We start from the raw sequence: 19,341 nt of genomic DNA on the forward strand, positions 1-19,341 counted from the left end.
CATGTGGGATCCTCCCGGACCGGGGTACGAACCCGTGTTCCCTGCATCGGCAGGCGGACTCTCAACCACTGCGCCACCAGGGAAGCCCAAGTTTTTAATTTTAATGAAGTCTAATTTATATATTTGGTCTTTGGTATTTTGGTGTCATAGATCTAAGAAACCATTGTGTAATCCAAGGTCACAAAGATTTACATTTATGTTTTGTTTATAAGTGTATAGCTTTATAGTTTTAACTCTTACATTTAGATCTTTGACCCATTTTGAGTTAACTTTTGACTATAGGGTGAGGTAGAGATTCAGTTTCGTTCTTTTGCTTGTGAGTATCCAGGTATCCTAGCACCATTTATTGAAAAGACTGTTCTTCTCCCATTGAGTTATCTTGACACCCTTGTTCAAAATCACTTGACTTAATGTGAAGGTTTATTTCTGGATCCTAAATTCTATCCCATTGATCCATATGTCTAGTCTTATGCTAGTTCCATGCTATCTTGATTACCGTAGCTTTGAAATAAGTTTTGAAATGGGAAAGTTGAGTCCTCCAATTTTGTTCTTCTTTCTCAGTACTGTTTTGGCTCTTTTGGGTTCCTTGAATTTCCATGAGATTAGGATAAGCTTGTTCAATTTCTGTAAAGCTGGGAATCTGAAGAGGATTGTGTTGAATCTGTAAATCAATTTTGAGAGTATTGCCATCTTAATAATATCAAGTCTTCCAGTGAATGAGCGTCGGTATCATTCCACTTATTTAAATCTTTAATTTCTTTTAAAAGTGTATTGTAGTTTTCAGGATACAAGTCTTGTACTTCTTTTTTTTTTAGTTGAAGTATAGTGGATTTACAACGTTGTGCTAATTTCTGCTGTACAGCGAAGTGACTCAGTTATACAAACATATACATTTTTTTTTGTATTCTTTTCCATTATGGTTTATCCCAGGAGACTGGATATAGTTCCCTGTGCTATTCAATAGGACCTTGTTGTTTATCCATTCTACATGTAATAGTTTGCATCTACTAACCTCAAACTCCCAGTTCATCCCTCTCCCTCCCTCCTCTCCCGTGGCAACCACAAGTCTGTTCTCTATGTCTGTGAGTCTCTTTCTGTTTTGTAGATAGGTTCAATTGTGCCATGTTTTAGATTCCACATATAAGTGATATCATATGGTATTTGTCTCTTTCTGACTTCACTTAGTATGATAATCTCTAGTTGCATTCATGTTGCTGCAAATGACATTATTTCATTCTTTTTTATGGCTGAGTAGTAGTATTCCATTGTATATATGTACCACATCTACTTTATCCATTCATCTGTCGATGGACATTGAGGTTGTTTCCATGTCTTGGCTATTGTGAATAGTGCTGCTATGAACATAGGGGTGCATGTATCTTTTTGAATTGTAGTTTTATCTGGGTGTATGCCCAGGAGTGTGATTGCTGGGTCATATGGTAATTCTGTTTTTAGTTTTCTGAGGAACCTCATACTGTTTTCCGCAGTGGCTGCACCAACTTACATTCCCACCAACAGTGTAGGAGAGTTCCCTTTTCTCCACACCCTCTCCAACATATGTTATTTGTAGACTTTTTAATGATGGCCATTCTGACTGGTGTGAGGTGGTACCTCATTGTAGTTTTGATTTGTGTTTCTCTAATAATTAGCGATGTTGAGCATCTTTTCATGTGCCTTCTGGCCATCTGTGTATCTCCTTTGGAGAAATGTCTGCTAAGGTCTTCTGCCCATTTTTCAATTGGGTTGGTTTTTTGTTGTTGTTGAGTTGTATGAGCTGTTTGTATACTTTGGAGATTAAGCCCTTGTCAGTCACATCCACATCATTTGCAAATATTTTCTCCCAGTCCTCTGTAGGTTGTCTTTTTTTTTTTTTTTTATGGTTTCCTTTGCTGTGCAAATGCTTGTAAGTTTAATTAGGTCCTGTTTGTTTGTTTTTGATTTTATTTCTATTGCCTTGGAAGACTGACTTAAGAAAACATTGGTACGATTTATGTCAGAGAATGTTTTGCGCATGCTCTCCTCTAGGAGTTTTATGGTGTCATGTCTTATGTTTAAGTCTTTAAGCCATTTTGAGTTTATTTTTGTGCATGGTATGAGGGTGTGTTTTAACTTCATTGGTTTACATGCAGCTGTCCAACTTTCCTAGTACCACTTGCAGAAGAGACTTTTTCCCATTTTATGTTCCTGCCACCTTTGTTGAAGATTAATTGACCGTAGGTGTGTGGGTTTATTTCTGGACTCTCTTTCTGTTCCATTGCTCCATATGTTGTGTTTTTGTACTAATACCACACTGTTTTGATTATTGTAGCTTTGTAGTATTGTCTGAAGTCTGGGAGAGTTATGCCTCCTGCTTTGTTTTTTTCCTCAGGATTGCTTTGGCAATTCTGGGTCTTTTATGATTCCATATAAATTTTTGAGCATGGGAAATTTTTCCATTTCTTTGAATCATCTTTAATTTCCTTTATTAATGTTTTATACTTCTCAGAGTATAAGTCTTTCACCTCCTTGGTCAGGTTTATTCCTAGGTATTTTATTTTTTTTGGTGTAATAGTAAATGGGATTGTTTCCTTAATTTCCATTTCTGAAATGTCATTGTTAATGCATAGGAATGCAAGAGATTTCTGTGCATTAATTTTCTATCCTGCAACTTTACCAAATTCATGGATTAGCTCTAGTAGTTTTCTGGTGGCATCTTTAGTATTTTCTATATATAGTATCATGTCATCTGCAAGCAGTGACATTTTTACTTCTTTTCCAATTTGGATTCTTTTCATTTATTTTCCTTCTCTCATTATCTTGGCTAGGACTTCCAAAACTATGTTGAATAATAGTGGTTAGAGTAGGCTTTCTTGTCTTGTTCCTGATCTTAGAGGAAATGCTTTCAGTTTTTCAACACTGAGAATTATGTTTGCTGTGGGTTTGTCATATATATGGCCTTTATTTTGTTGAGATAGGTTCCCTCTGTGCCCACTTTCTGGAGAGTTTTTATCACAAATCGGTGTTGAATTTTGTCAAAAGCTTTTTCTGCATCTATTGAGATGCATATGTTGTTTATTATTTAATTTGTTAATATGGTGTATGACATGGTTTGATTTGCATAAGTTGAAGAATCTGTACATCCCTGGGATAAATCCCACATGATCATGCTGTATGACCCTTTTATAGTGTTGTTGGATTCTGCTTGATAGTATTTTATTGAGGAGTTTTGTGTCTCTTTTCATCAGTGATATTGGCATATATATATACAACTTTTTTTTTTGTAGTATCTTTGGTTTTGGTAGCAGGGTAATGGTGGTCTAGTAGAATGAGTTTGGGAGTGTTCCTCCCTCTACTATATTTTATCCCAGGAGACTGGATATAGTTCCCTGTGCTATTCAATAGGACCTTGTTGTTTATCCATTCTACATGTAATAGTTTGCATCTACTAACCTCAAACTCCCAGTTCATCCCTCTCCCTCCCTCCTCTCCCGTGGCAACCACAAGTCTGTTCTCTATGTCTGTGAGTCTCTTTCTGTTTTGTAGATAGGTTCAATTGTGCCATGTTTTAGATTCCACATATAAGTGATATCATATGGTATTTGTCTCTTTCTGACTTCACTTAGTATGATAATCTCTAGTTGCATTCATGTTGCTGCAAATGACATTATTTCATTCTTTTTTATGGCTGAGTAGTAGTATTCCATTGTATATATGTACCACATCTACTTTATCCATTCATCTGTCGATGGACATTGAGGTTGTTTCCATGTCTTGGCTATTGTGAATAGTGCTGCTATGAACATAGGGGTGCATGTATCTTTTTGAATTGTAGTTTTATCTGGGTGTATGCCCAGGAGTGTGATTGCTGGGTCATATGGTAATTCTGTTTTTAGTTTTCTGAGGAACCTCATACTGTTTTCCGCAGTGGCTGCACCAACTTACATTCCCACCAACAGTGTAGGAGAGTTCCCTTTTCTCCACACCCTCTCCAACATATGTTATTTGTAGACTTTTTAATGATGGCCATTCTGACTGGTGTGAGGTGGTACCTCATTGTAGTTTTGATTTGTGTTTCTCTAATAATTAGCGATGTTGAGCATCTTTTCATGTGCCTTCTGGCCATCTGTGTATCTCCTTTGGAGAAATGTCTGCTAAGGTCTTCTGCCCATTTTTCAATTGGGTTGGTTTTTTGTTGTTGTTGAGTTGTATGAGCTGTTTGTATACTTTGGAGATTAAGCCCTTGTCAGTCACATCCACATCATTTGCAAATATTTTCTCCCAGTCCTCTGTAGGTTGTCTTTTTTTTTTTTTTTTATGGTTTCCTTTGCTGTGCAAATGCTTGTAAGTTTAATTAGGTCCTGTTTGTTTGTTTTTGATTTTATTTCTATTGCCTTGGAAGACTGACTTAAGAAAACATTGGTACGATTTATGTCAGAGAATGTTTTGCGCATGCTCTCCTCTAGGAGTTTTATGGTGTCATGTCTTATGTTTAAGTCTTTAAGCCATTTTGAGTTTATTTTTGTGCATGGTATGAGGGTGTGTTTTAACTTCATTGGTTTACATGCAGCTGTCCAACTTTCCTAGTACCACTTGCAGAAGAGACTTTTTCCCATTTTATGTTCCTGCCACCTTTGTTGAAGATTAATTGACCGTAGGTGTGTGGGTTTATTTCTGGACTCTCTTTCTGTTCCATTGCTCCATATGTTGTGTTTTTGTACTAATACCACACTGTTTTGATTATTGTAGCTTTGTAGTATTGTCTGAAGTCTGGGAGAGTTATGCCTCCTGCTTTGTTTTTTTCCTCAGGATTGCTTTGGCAATTCTGGGTCTTTTATGATTCCATATAAATTTTTGAGCATGGGAAATTTTTCCATTTCTTTGAATCATCTTTAATTTCCTTTATTAATGTTTTATACTTCTCAGAGTATAAGTCTTTCACCTCCTTGGTCAGGTTTATTCCTAGGTATTTTATTTTTTTTGGTGTGATTTTAAAAGTTTTTTTTATTTTTTTTGGTGTGATTTTAAAAGTCTTTTTTTTTTTTTTTTTTTACATTCCCTTTCTGGTATCTCATTGTTAGTGTAAAGAAATGCAACCAATTTCTGAATGTTAATCTTGTATCCTGGTACTTTGCTGAATTCATTTATTAGATATAGTAGTTTTTGTGTAGAGTCCTTAGGGCTTTCTGTATATAGTATCATGGTATCTGCATATAGTGACAATTTTACCTCTTCCCTTCCAATTTGGATACCTTTTTTTTTTTTTTTTTTTTTTTTTTTTTTGCGGTACGTGGGCCTCTCACTGTTGTGGCCTCTCCCGTTGCGGAGCACAGGCTCTGGACACGCAGGCTTAGCGGCCATGGCTCACGGGCCCTGCTGCTCCGCAGCATGTGGGATCTTCCCGGACCGGGGCACAAACCCGTGTCCCCTGCATCAGCAGGCGGACTCTCAACCACTGCACCACCAGGGAAGCCCTGGATACCTTTTACAATAAGTCCCCTACATACGAACCTTCAAGTTGCGAGCTTCCAAAGATTCGAATGTGCATTCACATGTCTAATCACGTAAGTTAGTTCTGTTTGAGGAGAACTGTTAGTTTTATAGGCAGAGGACCTGGACGTTGAACGGTACACAAAGGTTGCAGCAACCATTCAGAATACAATCCAGTGCTACCGTGTCTTCTATGACAAGAAAAAAAGAACTACTACCCAGATATCACTGGATCATTTTTTCAAGAGGTTAGATAGAATTGAATCCAGCAAGGAACTAGAACCTGTGCCACCAACGTCAGGCATGAGTGAAATTGCAGCTTGCCCTCCATCTCCTATTGCTGATGATCCTTCAGCTCTACCAGCTCCCACCTCCTCTCCCTCCTCCAGTCAGTAACTCTTCTTGCCTGTTCACTCAATGCCAGCCCCTATATGCCAGCTGTTGTACTACTGTACTTTTCCAGGTACTGTACTGTAAGATTTAAAATGTTTTATTTTGTGTGTTTGTTATTTATTATTTGTGTGAAAAGTATTATAAACCTATTACAGTACAGTACTATATAGATGATTGTGTTGGGTACCTAGGCTAACTTTGTTGGACTTAACGAACAAGTTGGACTTACGAGCATGCTCTCATAATGGAACTCATTCGTATATAGTGGACTTACTGTATTTCTTTTTCTTGTCTGATTGCTGTGGCTAGGCCTTCCAATACTATGTTGAAAAGAAGTGGTAAGAGTGGGCATCCTTGTCTTGTTCCAGATTTTAGTGGGAAGACTTTCAGCCTTTCAACATTGAGTATTATATTGGCTGTGGGTTTGTCATAAACGGCTTTTATTATGTGGAGATATGTTCCCTCTGTACCTGCTTTGGTAAGAGATTTATCGTGAATGGATGTTGAATTTTGTCAAATGCTTTTTCTACATCTGTTGAGATGATTGTGTGGTTTTTGACTTTACTTTTGTAATGTGGTGTATTACATTGATTGATTTGCATGTGTTGACCCATTCTTGTGAACTTGGGATGAATCCCACTTGGTGGTGGTGTATGATCTTTTTTATGTGTTGTTAGATTCAGTTTGCTAATATTTTGTTGAGAATTTTTGCATCTATATTTATCAAAGATACTGGCTTGTAACTTTCTTTTTTGGTGGTATCTTTGTCTGGTTTTGATATCAGGGTGATGGTGGCTTCATAGAATGTCTTTGGGAGTGTTCCCTCCTCTTCAGTCTTGTGGAAGAGTTTGAGAAGGATCGATATAAGTTCTTTGTATGTTTGGTGGAATTTGCCTATGAAGCCATCTGTTCCTGGACTTCTGTTTGTAGGGAGTTTTTTTTTTATTACTATTACAGATTCTATTTCACTGCTAGTGATTGGACTGTTCAAATTATCTATTTCTTCTTGATTCAGTTTTGGTGGGCTGTATGTTTCTAGAAAGTTGTCAGTTTCTTGTAGGCTGTCAAATTTGTTGGAATATAATTGTTCGTAGTATTTTCTTATGGCTTTTTATATTTCTGTGGTGTTGGTTGAGATTTCTCCTTTTTCATTTCTTATTTTGTTTATTTGGGTTCTCCCTCTTTTCTTCTTGGTGGTCCTGGCCAGAGGTTTGTCAATTTTGTTTATCCTTTCAAAGAACCAGCTCTTGGTTTTAGTGATATTTTCTATTTTTTAAAAAAATCTCTATTTTACTTATTTCCTCCCTGATCTTTATTATTTCCTTCCTTCTGCTGACTTTAGGTTTCATTTGTTCTTCTTTTTCTAATTCTTTTAGGTGGTAGGTTAGGTTGTTTACTTGAGATTTTTCTTGTTTTTTGAGAAAGGCCTGTATCACTGTCAACTTCCCTCTAAGAACTGCTTTTCCTGCATCCCATAGATTTTGTATGGTTGTGTTTTTATTGTTGTTTGTCTCAAGGTATTCTTTAATTTTCTTTCTGATTTCCTTGTTGACCCATTGGTTTTTTAGTAGCATGTTGTTTAGTCTCCATGTAATCATTTTTTTCTCATTTCTTTTCCTGTGGTTGACTTCTAGTTTCATGCTGTTGTGGTCAGAGAGGATGCTTGAAATAATTTCTGTACTCTTAAATTCGTTGAGGTTAGCTTTGTGCCCTAGTATGTGGTCAGTCCTAGAGAATGTTCCATGTGCACTTGGAAAGAATGTGTTCTGGTTTTTGTTTTTTTTTTTTCGGATGTAATGTCCTGAAAATATCAATTAAGTCTAACTGTTCTGTTGTATCATTTAGGATTTCTGTTGCCTTACTGATCTTCTGTTTAGAAGATCTGTCCATTGATGTGAGTGGGGTGTTAAAGTCTCCTAATATTATTGTATTCCCATCAGTTTCTCCCTTTATGTTTGTTAGTGTTTGTTTTATGTATTTGGGTGCTCTTATATTAGGTGCATATATGTTGACCAGTGTAAAATCTTCTTCTTGTATTGATCCTTTTATCATTATATAGTTTCCTTCTTTATCTTTCTTTATGGCCTTTGTTTTGAAGTATTTTGTCTGATACGAGTATTGCAACTGTGGCTTTCTTGTCATTTCTGTTTGCATGAAATATCTTTTTCCATCTCCTCACTTTCAGTCTGTGTGTGTCCTTTTCCGTAAGGTGGGTCTCTTGTAGGCAGAAGCATATTGTAGGCTCTTGTTTTTTTACCCAGTTTGCCACTCTTTTGATTGGAGCATTCAGTCCATTGACATTTAAGGTAATTATTGATACATATATATTTACTGCCATTTTAAACCTTGTGTTCCAGTTGATTCTATGTTTTTTCTTCTTTTTTCTTTTTGTGGTTTGATGATTTCCTTTTATGCTTGTGTTCTTTTTGGTTTTTGTGAATCTGTTGTATGTTTTTGATTTGTGGTTGCCTTGTTTTTCAAGTATGTTAACCCCTTCCTATGTTCTGGTTTTTGTTTTTTTTTTTTCGGATGTAATGTCCTGAAAATATCAATTAAGTCTAACTGTTCTGTTGTATCATTTAGGATTTCTGTTGCCTTACTGATCTTCTGTTTAGAAGATCTGTCCATTGATGTGAGTGGGGTGTTAAAGTCTCCTAATATTATTGTATTCCCATCAGTTTCTCCCTTTATGTTTGTTAGTGTTTGTTTTATGTATTTGGGTGCTCTTATATTAGGTGCATATATGTTGACCAGTGTAAAATCTTCTTCTTGTATTGATCCTTTTATCATTATATAGTTTCCTTCTTTATCTTTCTTTATGGCCTTTGTTTTGAAGTATTTTGTCTGATACGAGTATTGCAACTGTGGCTTTCTTGTCATTTCTGTTTGCATGAAATATCTTTTTCCATCTCCTCACTTTCAGTCTGTGTGTGTCCTTTTCCGTAAGGTGGGTCTCTTGTAGGCAGAAGCATATTGTAGGCTCTTGTTTTTTTACCCAGTTTGCCACTCTTTTGATTGGAGCATTCAGTCCATTGACATTTAAGGTAATTATTGATACATATATATTTACTGCCATTTTAAACCTTGTGTTCCAGTTGATTCTATGTTTTTTCTTCTTTTTTCTTTTTGTGGTTTGATGATTTCCTTTTATGCTTGTGTTCTTTTTGGTTTTTGTGAATCTGTTGTATGTTTTTGATTTGTGGTTGCCTTGTTTTTCAAGTATGTTAACCCCTTCCTATATCTGCTTGCTTTAGATTGATAGTCATATAGGCTCTAACACATTCTAAAAAAAAGAATCTACATTTTCTTACTTTCCTTCCCCACATTTTATGATTTTGATGTCCTCTTTTACATCTTCACGTTTATCATTTTGCTGTTCCTTGTGTTTATCATCGCTTTCACAAATACGTTTTTTCTTTTTCTTTTTTTTTTTTCTTTTTGCTCTGTATACCGACTAATTTAAGTGATTTACTTTCCAGTTGTGATTTCCTCCTTCCTATATCTTCCTGCTTCTTTTCTGTTTAGAGAAGACCTTTCAATATTTCTTTTAGGATAGGTTTAGTATTGCTGTATTCTTTTAGTTTTTGCTTATTTGAGAATCCTCTTTTTAACTTTTGCCATTTTTATTATAATATGTCTTAGTGTAGGTCTGTTCGGGTTCACCTTGTTTGGGACCCTCCGTGCTTCCTGTATCTGCATATCTGTTTCCTTCTTTGGATTTGGGAAGTTTTCAGCCATAATTTCTTCAAATACATTTTCAATTCCCTTTTTTCTTTGTTCTCCTTTTGGAATCCCTACTATGTGTAGATTGGCACACTTTATATTATTCCACAGGTCTCTTGTATTACTTTCATGTTTTTTTTTTTCATTTGGCTTTCTGTCTGTTGTTTTGATTGGGTTATTTCCATTATTCTATCTTCCAGATCACATATTCTTTCTTCTGCATTATTCATTCTGCTCTTCGTTGCCTTTAGCTCAACTTTCATCTCAGCAAATGAATTTTCCAATTTTTTTGGCTCCTCCTTATAGTTTCTAGTTCCTTTTTACAGTAATCTTCATTTCTGTTGATACCCTTCCTTAATTTCTTCAGTATTTTCATTACCTCCTTTTTGAACTTGGTGTCTTTTAGACTAAAGAGGTCTGTTTCATTGTTTTTCCTTCTGGGGAATTCTCTGGGTCTTTTAACTGGGAGCTATTCCTTTGCTTTTTCATTTTGCTTATATTTTTCTTACTCTGTGAGTTTAGGAGAAACAATTATCTACTGTAGTCTTGGAGGGCTATTTATATGCGGGCGTGTCCCTGTGTAGCTTGTGTTTAATATTTTTTTGGTTTGAGGGCTGTTTTTGGTTTGGGTGCTTGCCGTCTCTTTGCTCAGCATGTGCTGCCCATTATCCCCTTGATAGGGAGCGTGCAGGTGCATAGCCCGCACATGCTCCCAGGGAGGTGGGGGACAGTAACCAGTGTCCACTTGCAGGACCCTTGCCAGTGGCAATGGTCTGCGCCCACTTCTGGAGTCAGAGATGGCAGCAGTGGCTCATGCCCAGCCCTGGAGCTCATGTAGGAGGTGCCCTGCCACCAGAGAGCATGTGTGGAGAAAGAAGCTCCTACAGCCATCCCACTCCCTCCTCGAGCGCCCCAACAATGGCGCCTTGCCTCTCTGGCAGGACCAGGCTTCTTCCCTTACTCTTTGAGTTGTGGCACACAACACCCTAGCCCCCTCAGGCTGTCTCCATGCAGCCAGCCCCAGTATTCCCCCCAGGTCTGACCTCCAAAGCCCAAGCCTCAGCACCCGGCCCCCACCCACCCCAGCAGACGAATGACAAGCCTCTCAGGCTGGGGAGTGCTGGGCAGTGGCCCCAACCATCTGTGCAGGTCTCTCTCCACTTTGCCCTCTGCAAACAGGTTGCTACACTCTCCTCCGAGGCTCTGAAGCTCCCCCTCTGTGCCGGATGATTTCCCCACTAGTAAGGGGACTTTGCAGTGTGCAGAAACTTTTCCTCTTTCACAGCTCCCTCCCAGGGGCACAGGTCCCATCCTGATTCCTTTCTCTCTTTTTTTTTTTTCTTTTTTCTTATGTCCCACCCAGTTATGTGGAGATTTTCTTGCCCTTTTGGAAGTTTGAGGTCTTCTGCCAGTGTTCAGTAGATGTTCTGTGCAAATTGTTCCACATGTAGATGTATTTTTGATGTATTTGTGGGAGGAGGTGAGCTCCACATCCTACTCCTCCACCATCTTGATCCGATCTTTGTACTTCTTTTGTTAAAATTATTCCTAAGCACTTTATTCTTTTTGGTGTAAACAAATTGTTCTCATAATTTTATTTTTAGATTGTTCATTGCTGGTATATAGAAATGCAGTTGATTTTTGTGTATTCATCTTGTATCCTGAGTTCCTAATTTCTTAGGATTTTCTTTATGCAAGATCACATCATCTACAAATAGAGATAGTCCTCTTTTTTTTCAATTCAGATGTCTTTTATTTTGTTTTCTTGCCTAATTGCCCTGACTAGAACATCCTTCAATACAATGTTTAATAGAAGTGATGAGAGCAGACATCCTCTTCTTATTCCTGATCTTAAGGGGAAAGCATGCAGTCTTTCACCATTAAATATGAAGTTAGCTGTGGGTTTTTTATATATGCCCTTTATCAGGTTGAGGAAGTTGCCTTCTATTCCTCGTTTGTTGGGTGGTTTTATCAGGAAGTGGTGCTGGATTTTGTGAAATGTTTTTTCTGTGTCTATTGATACAATCATATGGGTTTTATCCTTTATTGATGTGGTGTATTGCATTAATTGATTTTCAGATGGTAAATTCACCTTGCATTTTTGGGATAAATCACACTTGGTCATGGTGTTTTGTGTTGATAGATTTAGTGTGCTAACATTTTCTTGACGATTTTTGTGTCTATATTCATAAGGAATATTGGTCTGTAGTTTTCTTTTGATATCTTTATCTGGTTTTAGTAGCACAGCAATACTGGCCTTATAGAATGAGTTGGGAGGCATTCCCTCTGTTTTTTGGAAGAGTTTGTGAAGCATTGGTATTAATCCTTATTAATTCTTGGTTGAATTCACTGGTAAAACCATCTGATTCTGGACTTTTGTTTGTGGGTAGTTTTTTGATTACTAATTGAGTCTCACTATAAGTCTATTCATATTTACTATTTCTCCTTGAGTCAGTTACAGTAGTTTGTGTCTCTCTAGGAATTTGTCCATTTCATTCAGTTATATTTGAAAGCAATTTAAATAATAACAGAAATCTTGGGGAATTCCCTGGCGGTCCAGTGGTTAGGACTCAGCACTTTCAATGCCATGGCCCGGGTTCAATCCCTGGTCTGGGAACTAACATCCCACAAGCCGCGCAGTGTCGCCAAATAAAAAGAAAGATATCTTGTAATTATCAACGTAGTTAACATTTCTGGTTTCTTCATTGCTTTGTGTAGATCCATATTTCCATCTGCTAACATTTTCCTTCTGCCTAAAGGACTTGTAGTGAAGGTCTGATGGTGATGAATTCTTTTAGCTTTTTAATGTCTAAAAAAAAGTTTTTTGTCTTTGTTCTTGAATACTTTTTCTGAATGCAGAATTCTAGGTAGATGTATTTTTCTTCTCAGTTCTTTAAAGACATTGCTCCATTCTCTTTGTTTTTTGTTTTTGTATGATGTGTTTTCTTCCTTTGGCCACTTTTAAGATTTTCTGTTTATCGTAGGATTTGAGCAGTTTGATTATCATGAGCTTTGCTTTAGTTTTCTTTGTGGCTCTTGTATTTGGTATTCGTTGAGCTTCTTGGATCTATGTGTTGATAGTTCATCAAATTTGGAAAATTTTCAGCCTTATTTCTTTAACTATTTCCCCAGCCCCCTCCCCCTTGTTTGGAGACTCTAATTACATATATATTAGGCTGCTTGAAGTTGTCACACAGCTTACCAGGTGCTCTATTCATGTTTTTCATTATTTTTTCCCTCTACATTTTGAATAATTTCTGTTGCTGTGTGTTCAATTCATCAATATTTTGTTCTGAAATATCTGCTGTTAATCCCATTCAGTATATTTTTCATCTCAGAAATTGATGTTTTCATCTCCTTAGTTCAATGTGGATCTTTTTTTTAATGTCATCTGTGTGTCTCCCTATTTTTTTGAACATGGGTATCTTTTTATAATAACTGTTTTCATGTCCTTTTCTGTGAATTCCAGCATCTGTGTCATTTCTAGGTCAGTTTCAATCATTAATTTTTTCATTATGGGTTGTGTTTTTCTTTTTCTTTGTATGCCTGATCATTTTTGTTTGGAGGGCAAACATTTTGAATTTTATTTTACTGGATGCTGGATATTTTTATATTCCTATAAATATTTGTGAGGCTTGTTGTACAGTTATATGGAAACAATTTGATCCTCTCAGGTCTTGCTTTTAAGGTTTGTTGGCAGGATCAGGCCCGTGTTTAGTCTAGAGCTAATTATTTCCCACTACTGAGGCAAGACCTTTTTGAGTACTCTACCCAATGCCTCATGAATTTTGAGGTTTTCCAGTTTGTCTGGTGGGAACAGTCACTATTCTTGGCCCTGTTTGAATGCTGAGTTCTGTGTCTTCTAATTTTTTGTGTGCTTCTGTCCTTAGCCTCAGTTAGTTTCTTCATATGCCTGCCCTTTTTAGTGCTCTGCTGCACACCCAAAGGTTGTCCTCTTGAGATCTCTGGAGTTCTCTCCCTGTCCAGCTCTCTCCTCTGGTACTATATCCTTTGAACCTAGCTGCCTCGTTCTCCTCAGACTGTCAGCTCCACCTCATCAACTCAGGGAGTTACCTGGACTCTACTTAGGAGGGGACTCCCTGTGCTATGGCCTGGAAACTAAGGCAGAAAGCTGTGCAATCACTTGTTTTTTGTTCCTCCAAGGATCAGTGTACTTTATTACCTAATGTTCAGTATCTTGAAAATCATTGTTTCATATATTGGGGGGTTTTTTTTAATTGATTTTGTTTGTTTTTAGTTTCCAGTGTGAGAGTAAATCTGGTCCATGTTACTTGATCTTGGCTATAAGAGGAAGTCTCTTTAGTCTGTTTTAGAGTGTAAGAATTGATGGCTCCTAACGTTTCTTTCTACTCTGAGCTCTTTGATTTTGTTTTACATATCTTTGACAGCTCAGTTTCCCATTTCCACAGTATCCCATTCTCTCCTCAGAACACTTAACTATCTGCTGTTGGTTCTTGGAAGGTTGCTTGGGATTAACTCTGGGTTATGAATGAACCTGGTTTATCATACAAACAGACTACGTAGAATGATGGCAGTCAAGGTGTAACAGCAGAAAATGGGTGTGTTCTCTAATACTATTCTTAACATATTTAGAGTTGTCATAATTTAGTTTTTTAGGATGTTGTTAAAGAGTTCCCTTCAGGGAACATAAAGGCAAATATGACTTTAATTGGAATCTTTTATGTTTAACAACCACAGAGCTATGCAACTAACATTTATATTCTAAAATAATTACAGGTACTTCCCTGGAGGTCCAGTGGTTAAAACTTCACCTTCCAATGCAGGGGGTGCGGGTTTATCCCTGGTGGGGAAGCAAAGATCCCACATGCCTCATGGCCAAAAAACAAAAAAACATAAAGCAGAAGCAATATTATAACAAATTCAATAAAGAGTTTAAAAATGGTCCACATCAAAAAAGTCTTTAAAGTAATTACAGCAACTTTTATCTCATTTCAGTGGATAATATTCAATCGTAAGATATTCAGCTGTAAGATAAGCATGTAAGATAGCTCAGACCTGTATTTTGCTTAAAGGAGGGAGAAAGAAGACCTTGGCTTTAATGTTGCCACTTAATAGTTATATAACCTTATTTAAATCTTTTCATTTCGGAACCTATTTTTCCTATATAAAAGAAGATACTAGCAACACTATTCTGAAAGGATGACATGGGAAATGTATAAAAATACCTTATAAATCAGTATTTTTCAAGATTTTTGGATCACAACCCACTTATAAATACATTTTATGTGGATAGCTCATGCATATGTGTGTGTGTGTATTTGCAACACAAAATTTACTACTATATGTGATATGCACCAGTATTTCCTGTTCTATTTCACTGAAAAGTAAACCTTTGGTAGTGACCCATTAATGGGTGATATCTCACAGTTTAAAATACACTGTCTATATAAAGAAAAAAACTATGAGGTACCATATTAATATAAGGTTGACATACTTAGCTTATACGCTGTTAGTTCTGTTATCAAGTTTGAATATAGTATAGTTAAATATATATAACTTTATTAACTTATTCAAGATTATGTTCCCACATTTTGAGTTTTAATCTTTCTTTTCCCTATAAACGGGCCAGTAATAACTTATAGTTAAGAGATACCTCTGAGTTTTAACTTTTAAACAATGAAATTTAAGTGGTTTCTTATGCTAAGAATTACAGTTCTGAGACACGTTAAAGTCCTAGAATTAATACTAGCTTTGTTTTTTACTTAGTTTTCTTGATACGGTACCAATTTTTTTTCCTATTTTTTTTCTATATTACTTAAAATAAATAAGATTTATAAGCAGTAAAACAGGGCTTCCCTGGTGGCGCAGTGGTTGAGAGTCCGCCTGCCGATGCAGGGGACACGGGTTCGTGCCCTGGTCCGGGAAGATCCCACATGCCGCGAAGCGGCTAGGCCCGTGAGCCATGGCCGCTGAGCCTGTGCGTCCAGAGCCTGTGCTCTGCAATGGGAGAGACCACAACAGTGAGAGGCCAGCGTACCGCAAAAAAAAAAAAAAAAAAAAAAAAAAAGGTATATAAGCAGTCAAACAGACGCCATCATAGTAAAACTTGTGAATTAAAATTTTAAGGATACTTGGTTATCTTTTGGTTAACTAAAGTAATAAATGGCTAAAGGTAGTTAAGTCCATTGTTTGTGATCCACTAGCCAAAAGAAGTTTGAATCTATTCTACATTTTGTATAAATATGTGCCACAAAAAACACACATTGCAGCATTTTTCACAGAAAGCATCCAGGCTTTCCTAATCACCAAGAAACTGACGAGGGCTGATGTTCTCTAGTGACCTTCTTCCATAGGTTCTGCTGTACTGGTAGAAACCAACTCTGTTAAAAGCAGGCTGTAGTATCACATATTCTTCTTGACAAACCCTTCATTAGAATAGAAGTTCTCTCTGCAGTGGAGGCCTTCCCTGCTTCCTGTCTCCTAGGTTTAACCTTCTCTATTTCTAGAATTAAGGATCCTTAGTTTAGAAAGAAACATGGAAGAGCTCACATAGCTGGTTGTGGTATGAGGGATAGCATGTAATTTTGTAAATTTATAAATGGTTCTTGGATTTTATTTCCCTGTAGATAAATATGTTCCTGTTTTTCTTTATATAGACTCCAAACTTTCCAGAGTTGTAGGAAATCTGTTGCTGTGTAATACAGTGGAAAGGATTATGTGATCTAATGCTCAAATAATCTACTGGAGGACTTTGGATGTAAAAATGTTTCTTAATGTGTTTTCCAGATGTCTGTGACCTTTTGAAATTGCTTTTCCTCCCAACTTAATTTTAAGGCTCTTAGATAGACTGAGTTGAGCTATAGAAATTAATGAAGTAGAATGCTTGAACTGAATGAACTGGAAGAAAATATCTCTCTCTAGAAAGCCATTATCAACATAACAAAAACATTTTATAGAAAACTCAGCTCCCAAATGGTGATATGTTATAGGTGGGAAATGGCGAGTTAATTGAAATATTATGTCAATAAAGAGTTATACGTGATGTAATTTTCAAATAGTTAGGGACCAATAGAATCTATCTATTGTAACACAAACTATTGCTAATCATAAGTTTAATGTTTCTTTGATTCATTCAGGTTACGGATGTGTAGACATTCTGGTTGAAAGTATTACATGTGATATTTTAGTGTTTCATGAGGTATTTTTCTTAATACTTTCTCCCAACGTTTACTGAATATTCTGTATTGTATTAGTGCCTCTCCTGGTGCTCTGCCTATGGTAGTCACATAGCTAAGTTTACTGAAGCTGTCAACAGTGTGATATACTTAAGGAAACAAAATTCTGATTGATTCTGATCTGTTTCTTTCAGAAAAATCACCACCCATGTCATGGATTTTATCTGATTGTGTAGATCAGATTTCCTTATTTTGGATATCATGGTAACAGTATACAAAATATGCATTATTTCTCATTTCTGCAAGTAGAATTCACTGCTGAAGGAAGAAATTTTTTAAGCTACAGCCAAATTCATTTCGGTACCTTTTATGGAAATCCTGATTTTGTTTTTACTTTTTTATAACCTTTCGCAAAAGGTATGAACAAGCAAAGACCACATCTCACTAGGCAAGTGCACATTAATAAGAATGCCTAGAAGAGGATTGATTCTTCAGACCCGGACTCACTGGCTACTGTTGGGTCTCGCTTTACTCTGCAGTTTAATATTATTTTTGTACCTTCTGGAATGTGCCCCCCAGACTGATGGAAATGCATCTCTTCCCGGTATCGTTGGGGAAAATTATGGTAAAGAATATTATCAAGCTCTCCTACAGGAGCAAGAAGAACATTATCAAACCAGAGCAACCAGTCTGAAACGCCAAATTGCCCAATTAAAACAAGAATTGCAAGAAATGAGTGAGAAGATGAGATCACTGCAAGAGAGAAAGAATGTAGGGGCTAATGGCATAGGCTATCAAGGCAACAAAGAGCAGGCACCTAGTGATCTTTTAGAGTTTCTTCATTCACAAATTGACAAAGCTGAAGTTAGCATAGGAGCCAAACTATCTAGTGAGTATGGAGTCATTCCCTTTGAAAGTTTTACCTTAATGAAAGTATTCCAGTTGGAAATGGGTCTCACTCGCCATCCTGAGGAAAAACCAGTTAGAAAAGATAAGCGAGATGAATTGGTAGAAGTTATTGAAGCTGGCTTGGAGGTCATTAATAATCCTGATGAAGATGATGAACAGGAAGATGAGGATGGCCCCCTTGGAGAAAAACTGGTATTTAATGAAAATGACTTCATAGAAGGTAATGTGAAAACAGTGTTGGTCCATAGTTATGTTAGTATGACAAAATTCTGTTATTGTATGCTGGTAATATGTCAGTCATTATCCACAGTATTAAAACATTTAAATTTTTACCCACTAAATTCCACCAAGAATTTGAAGTGGCTTTTTAGAAAAAGTTATAATGTGATCATGATAAAATAGAAAATAAGGACCAGGGAAATAGAATAAATCTAAGTTTATATAGCAAAATACTCCCCAAGTTGAAGGGCTCTTAGGGTTGTATATGTATTTGCACGTATATGTATTTGCATTCATCTCTTAACTGGTCTTGATGTTCCTTTTTTATATTTTTTAAAATATATGAACTAAGGCTCAAGATTTGAAAACCATTTGCTAAAGGAAAGAAAAAGAACCTAATTTAGATTAGTGATTGTTCTGTATTTTGAGTGGAGGAGAAACACATGTCAGAACATCAAGAGGCATACATAGTTTTGAAAAGCATATTTGGCATTTGGAAAATAAAGAAATAAACCTGTTTTCCTAATACAGACTGCAGAAAGGACATAGGATTTTTATATGTCAAAATGGGACATGATTCAAAAGTTGAGGAACACTTGTATAAATTTAAGGTATTTGTTGATTAATATAAACAGGAATAATTATAAATCCCAACCCATCTCCATCTTAATACCCCCTGCTAGATATTTAATTGTAGACTTAAAACCATTTTGGATACAAGTATGTCTTGAAAGTTGTCTTTGCTCGATTCTGTAAACAGAATACCACGTGTAGTTTTTTTGGGTTTTTTTTGACCCTAAATCATCATGGGTATCACTTGCTGTAACATAATATAATACCTTGAGCCTTTGGAGGCCATCAAGGAGGACCTTGTGCTTTTCTGTGGCATTTTAGCTGTCTTCTCGCTATAGCCACCTCTTTTTTTCCCCCTGTCACTTCCTGCAATTTTTGATGGGTTGTTTCTTTCAAAACGCTTGTAATTTTTCTGAAAGCTCAGCTTTTTGTCTTTTCACTGTATATGTTTGTAGCTTATGGCAGAATTGAAAGCTGCAGAGGAAATGAGGTATGTAAAATGTCTTCATGTCTGCCTAAAAAGGAAGGAACCTATGCCAGTTGTATATTCCACAGCTTTTGCTTTTCTTATAACTCTCCTCGGATTCTGTCACTTACAGGATTTTTCTCTGCATGGAACACATTTTGTCCCTTGCTTTTCCTCCGTTGTGCTGCTTCCCTCATCAAAAAAAATAATTACTGACAATGATTTAGTAACTCCTGTTTCTCTACCAGACTTCAGCTTCGATGTCACTTCCTCTGGGAGGTGATCTCCAACCTGCAAGTTTAAGATAGCAGTACTTCTTAACTTCTACCCTGTGTCCCATCTCATAGCACTTGTCATAGTATATGGCACTTCCCATTTCCTGATTTTTAGTTCCTGATACACTGTAAGCCTCAGGAGGAGTGGGACCAGTCAATC

The 19,341-nt window shown here is 36.7% G+C and overlaps 1 protein-coding gene across 13 annotated transcripts in view; it reads left to right on the forward strand.

The window, feature by feature from the left end:
• Window positions 1-19,341, forward strand: part of CSGALNACT2 (chondroitin sulfate N-acetylgalactosaminyltransferase 2) — a 64,939-nt gene that overhangs the window by 8,921 nt on the left and 36,677 nt on the right. For all 13 annotated transcript variants that reach the window (XR_008616080.1, XR_008616081.1, XR_008616077.1 and 10 more), the window contains exon 2: window positions 16,934-17,868. Coding sequence is in view for 7 of the 13 variants with exons in the window: in XM_024115702.3 (XP_023971470.1) it covers window positions 17,208-17,868 (661 nt within the window). In the remaining 6 variants the exon portion in view is untranslated. The remainder of the gene's footprint in view (window positions 1-16,933; window positions 17,869-19,341) is intronic.

Source organism: Physeter macrocephalus, chromosome 20 (assembly GCF_002837175.3).
Source record: "Physeter macrocephalus isolate SW-GA chromosome 20, ASM283717v5, whole genome shotgun sequence".
In the NCBI taxonomy this organism is placed as follows: domain Eukaryota; kingdom Metazoa; phylum Chordata; class Mammalia; order Artiodactyla; family Physeteridae; genus Physeter; species Physeter macrocephalus.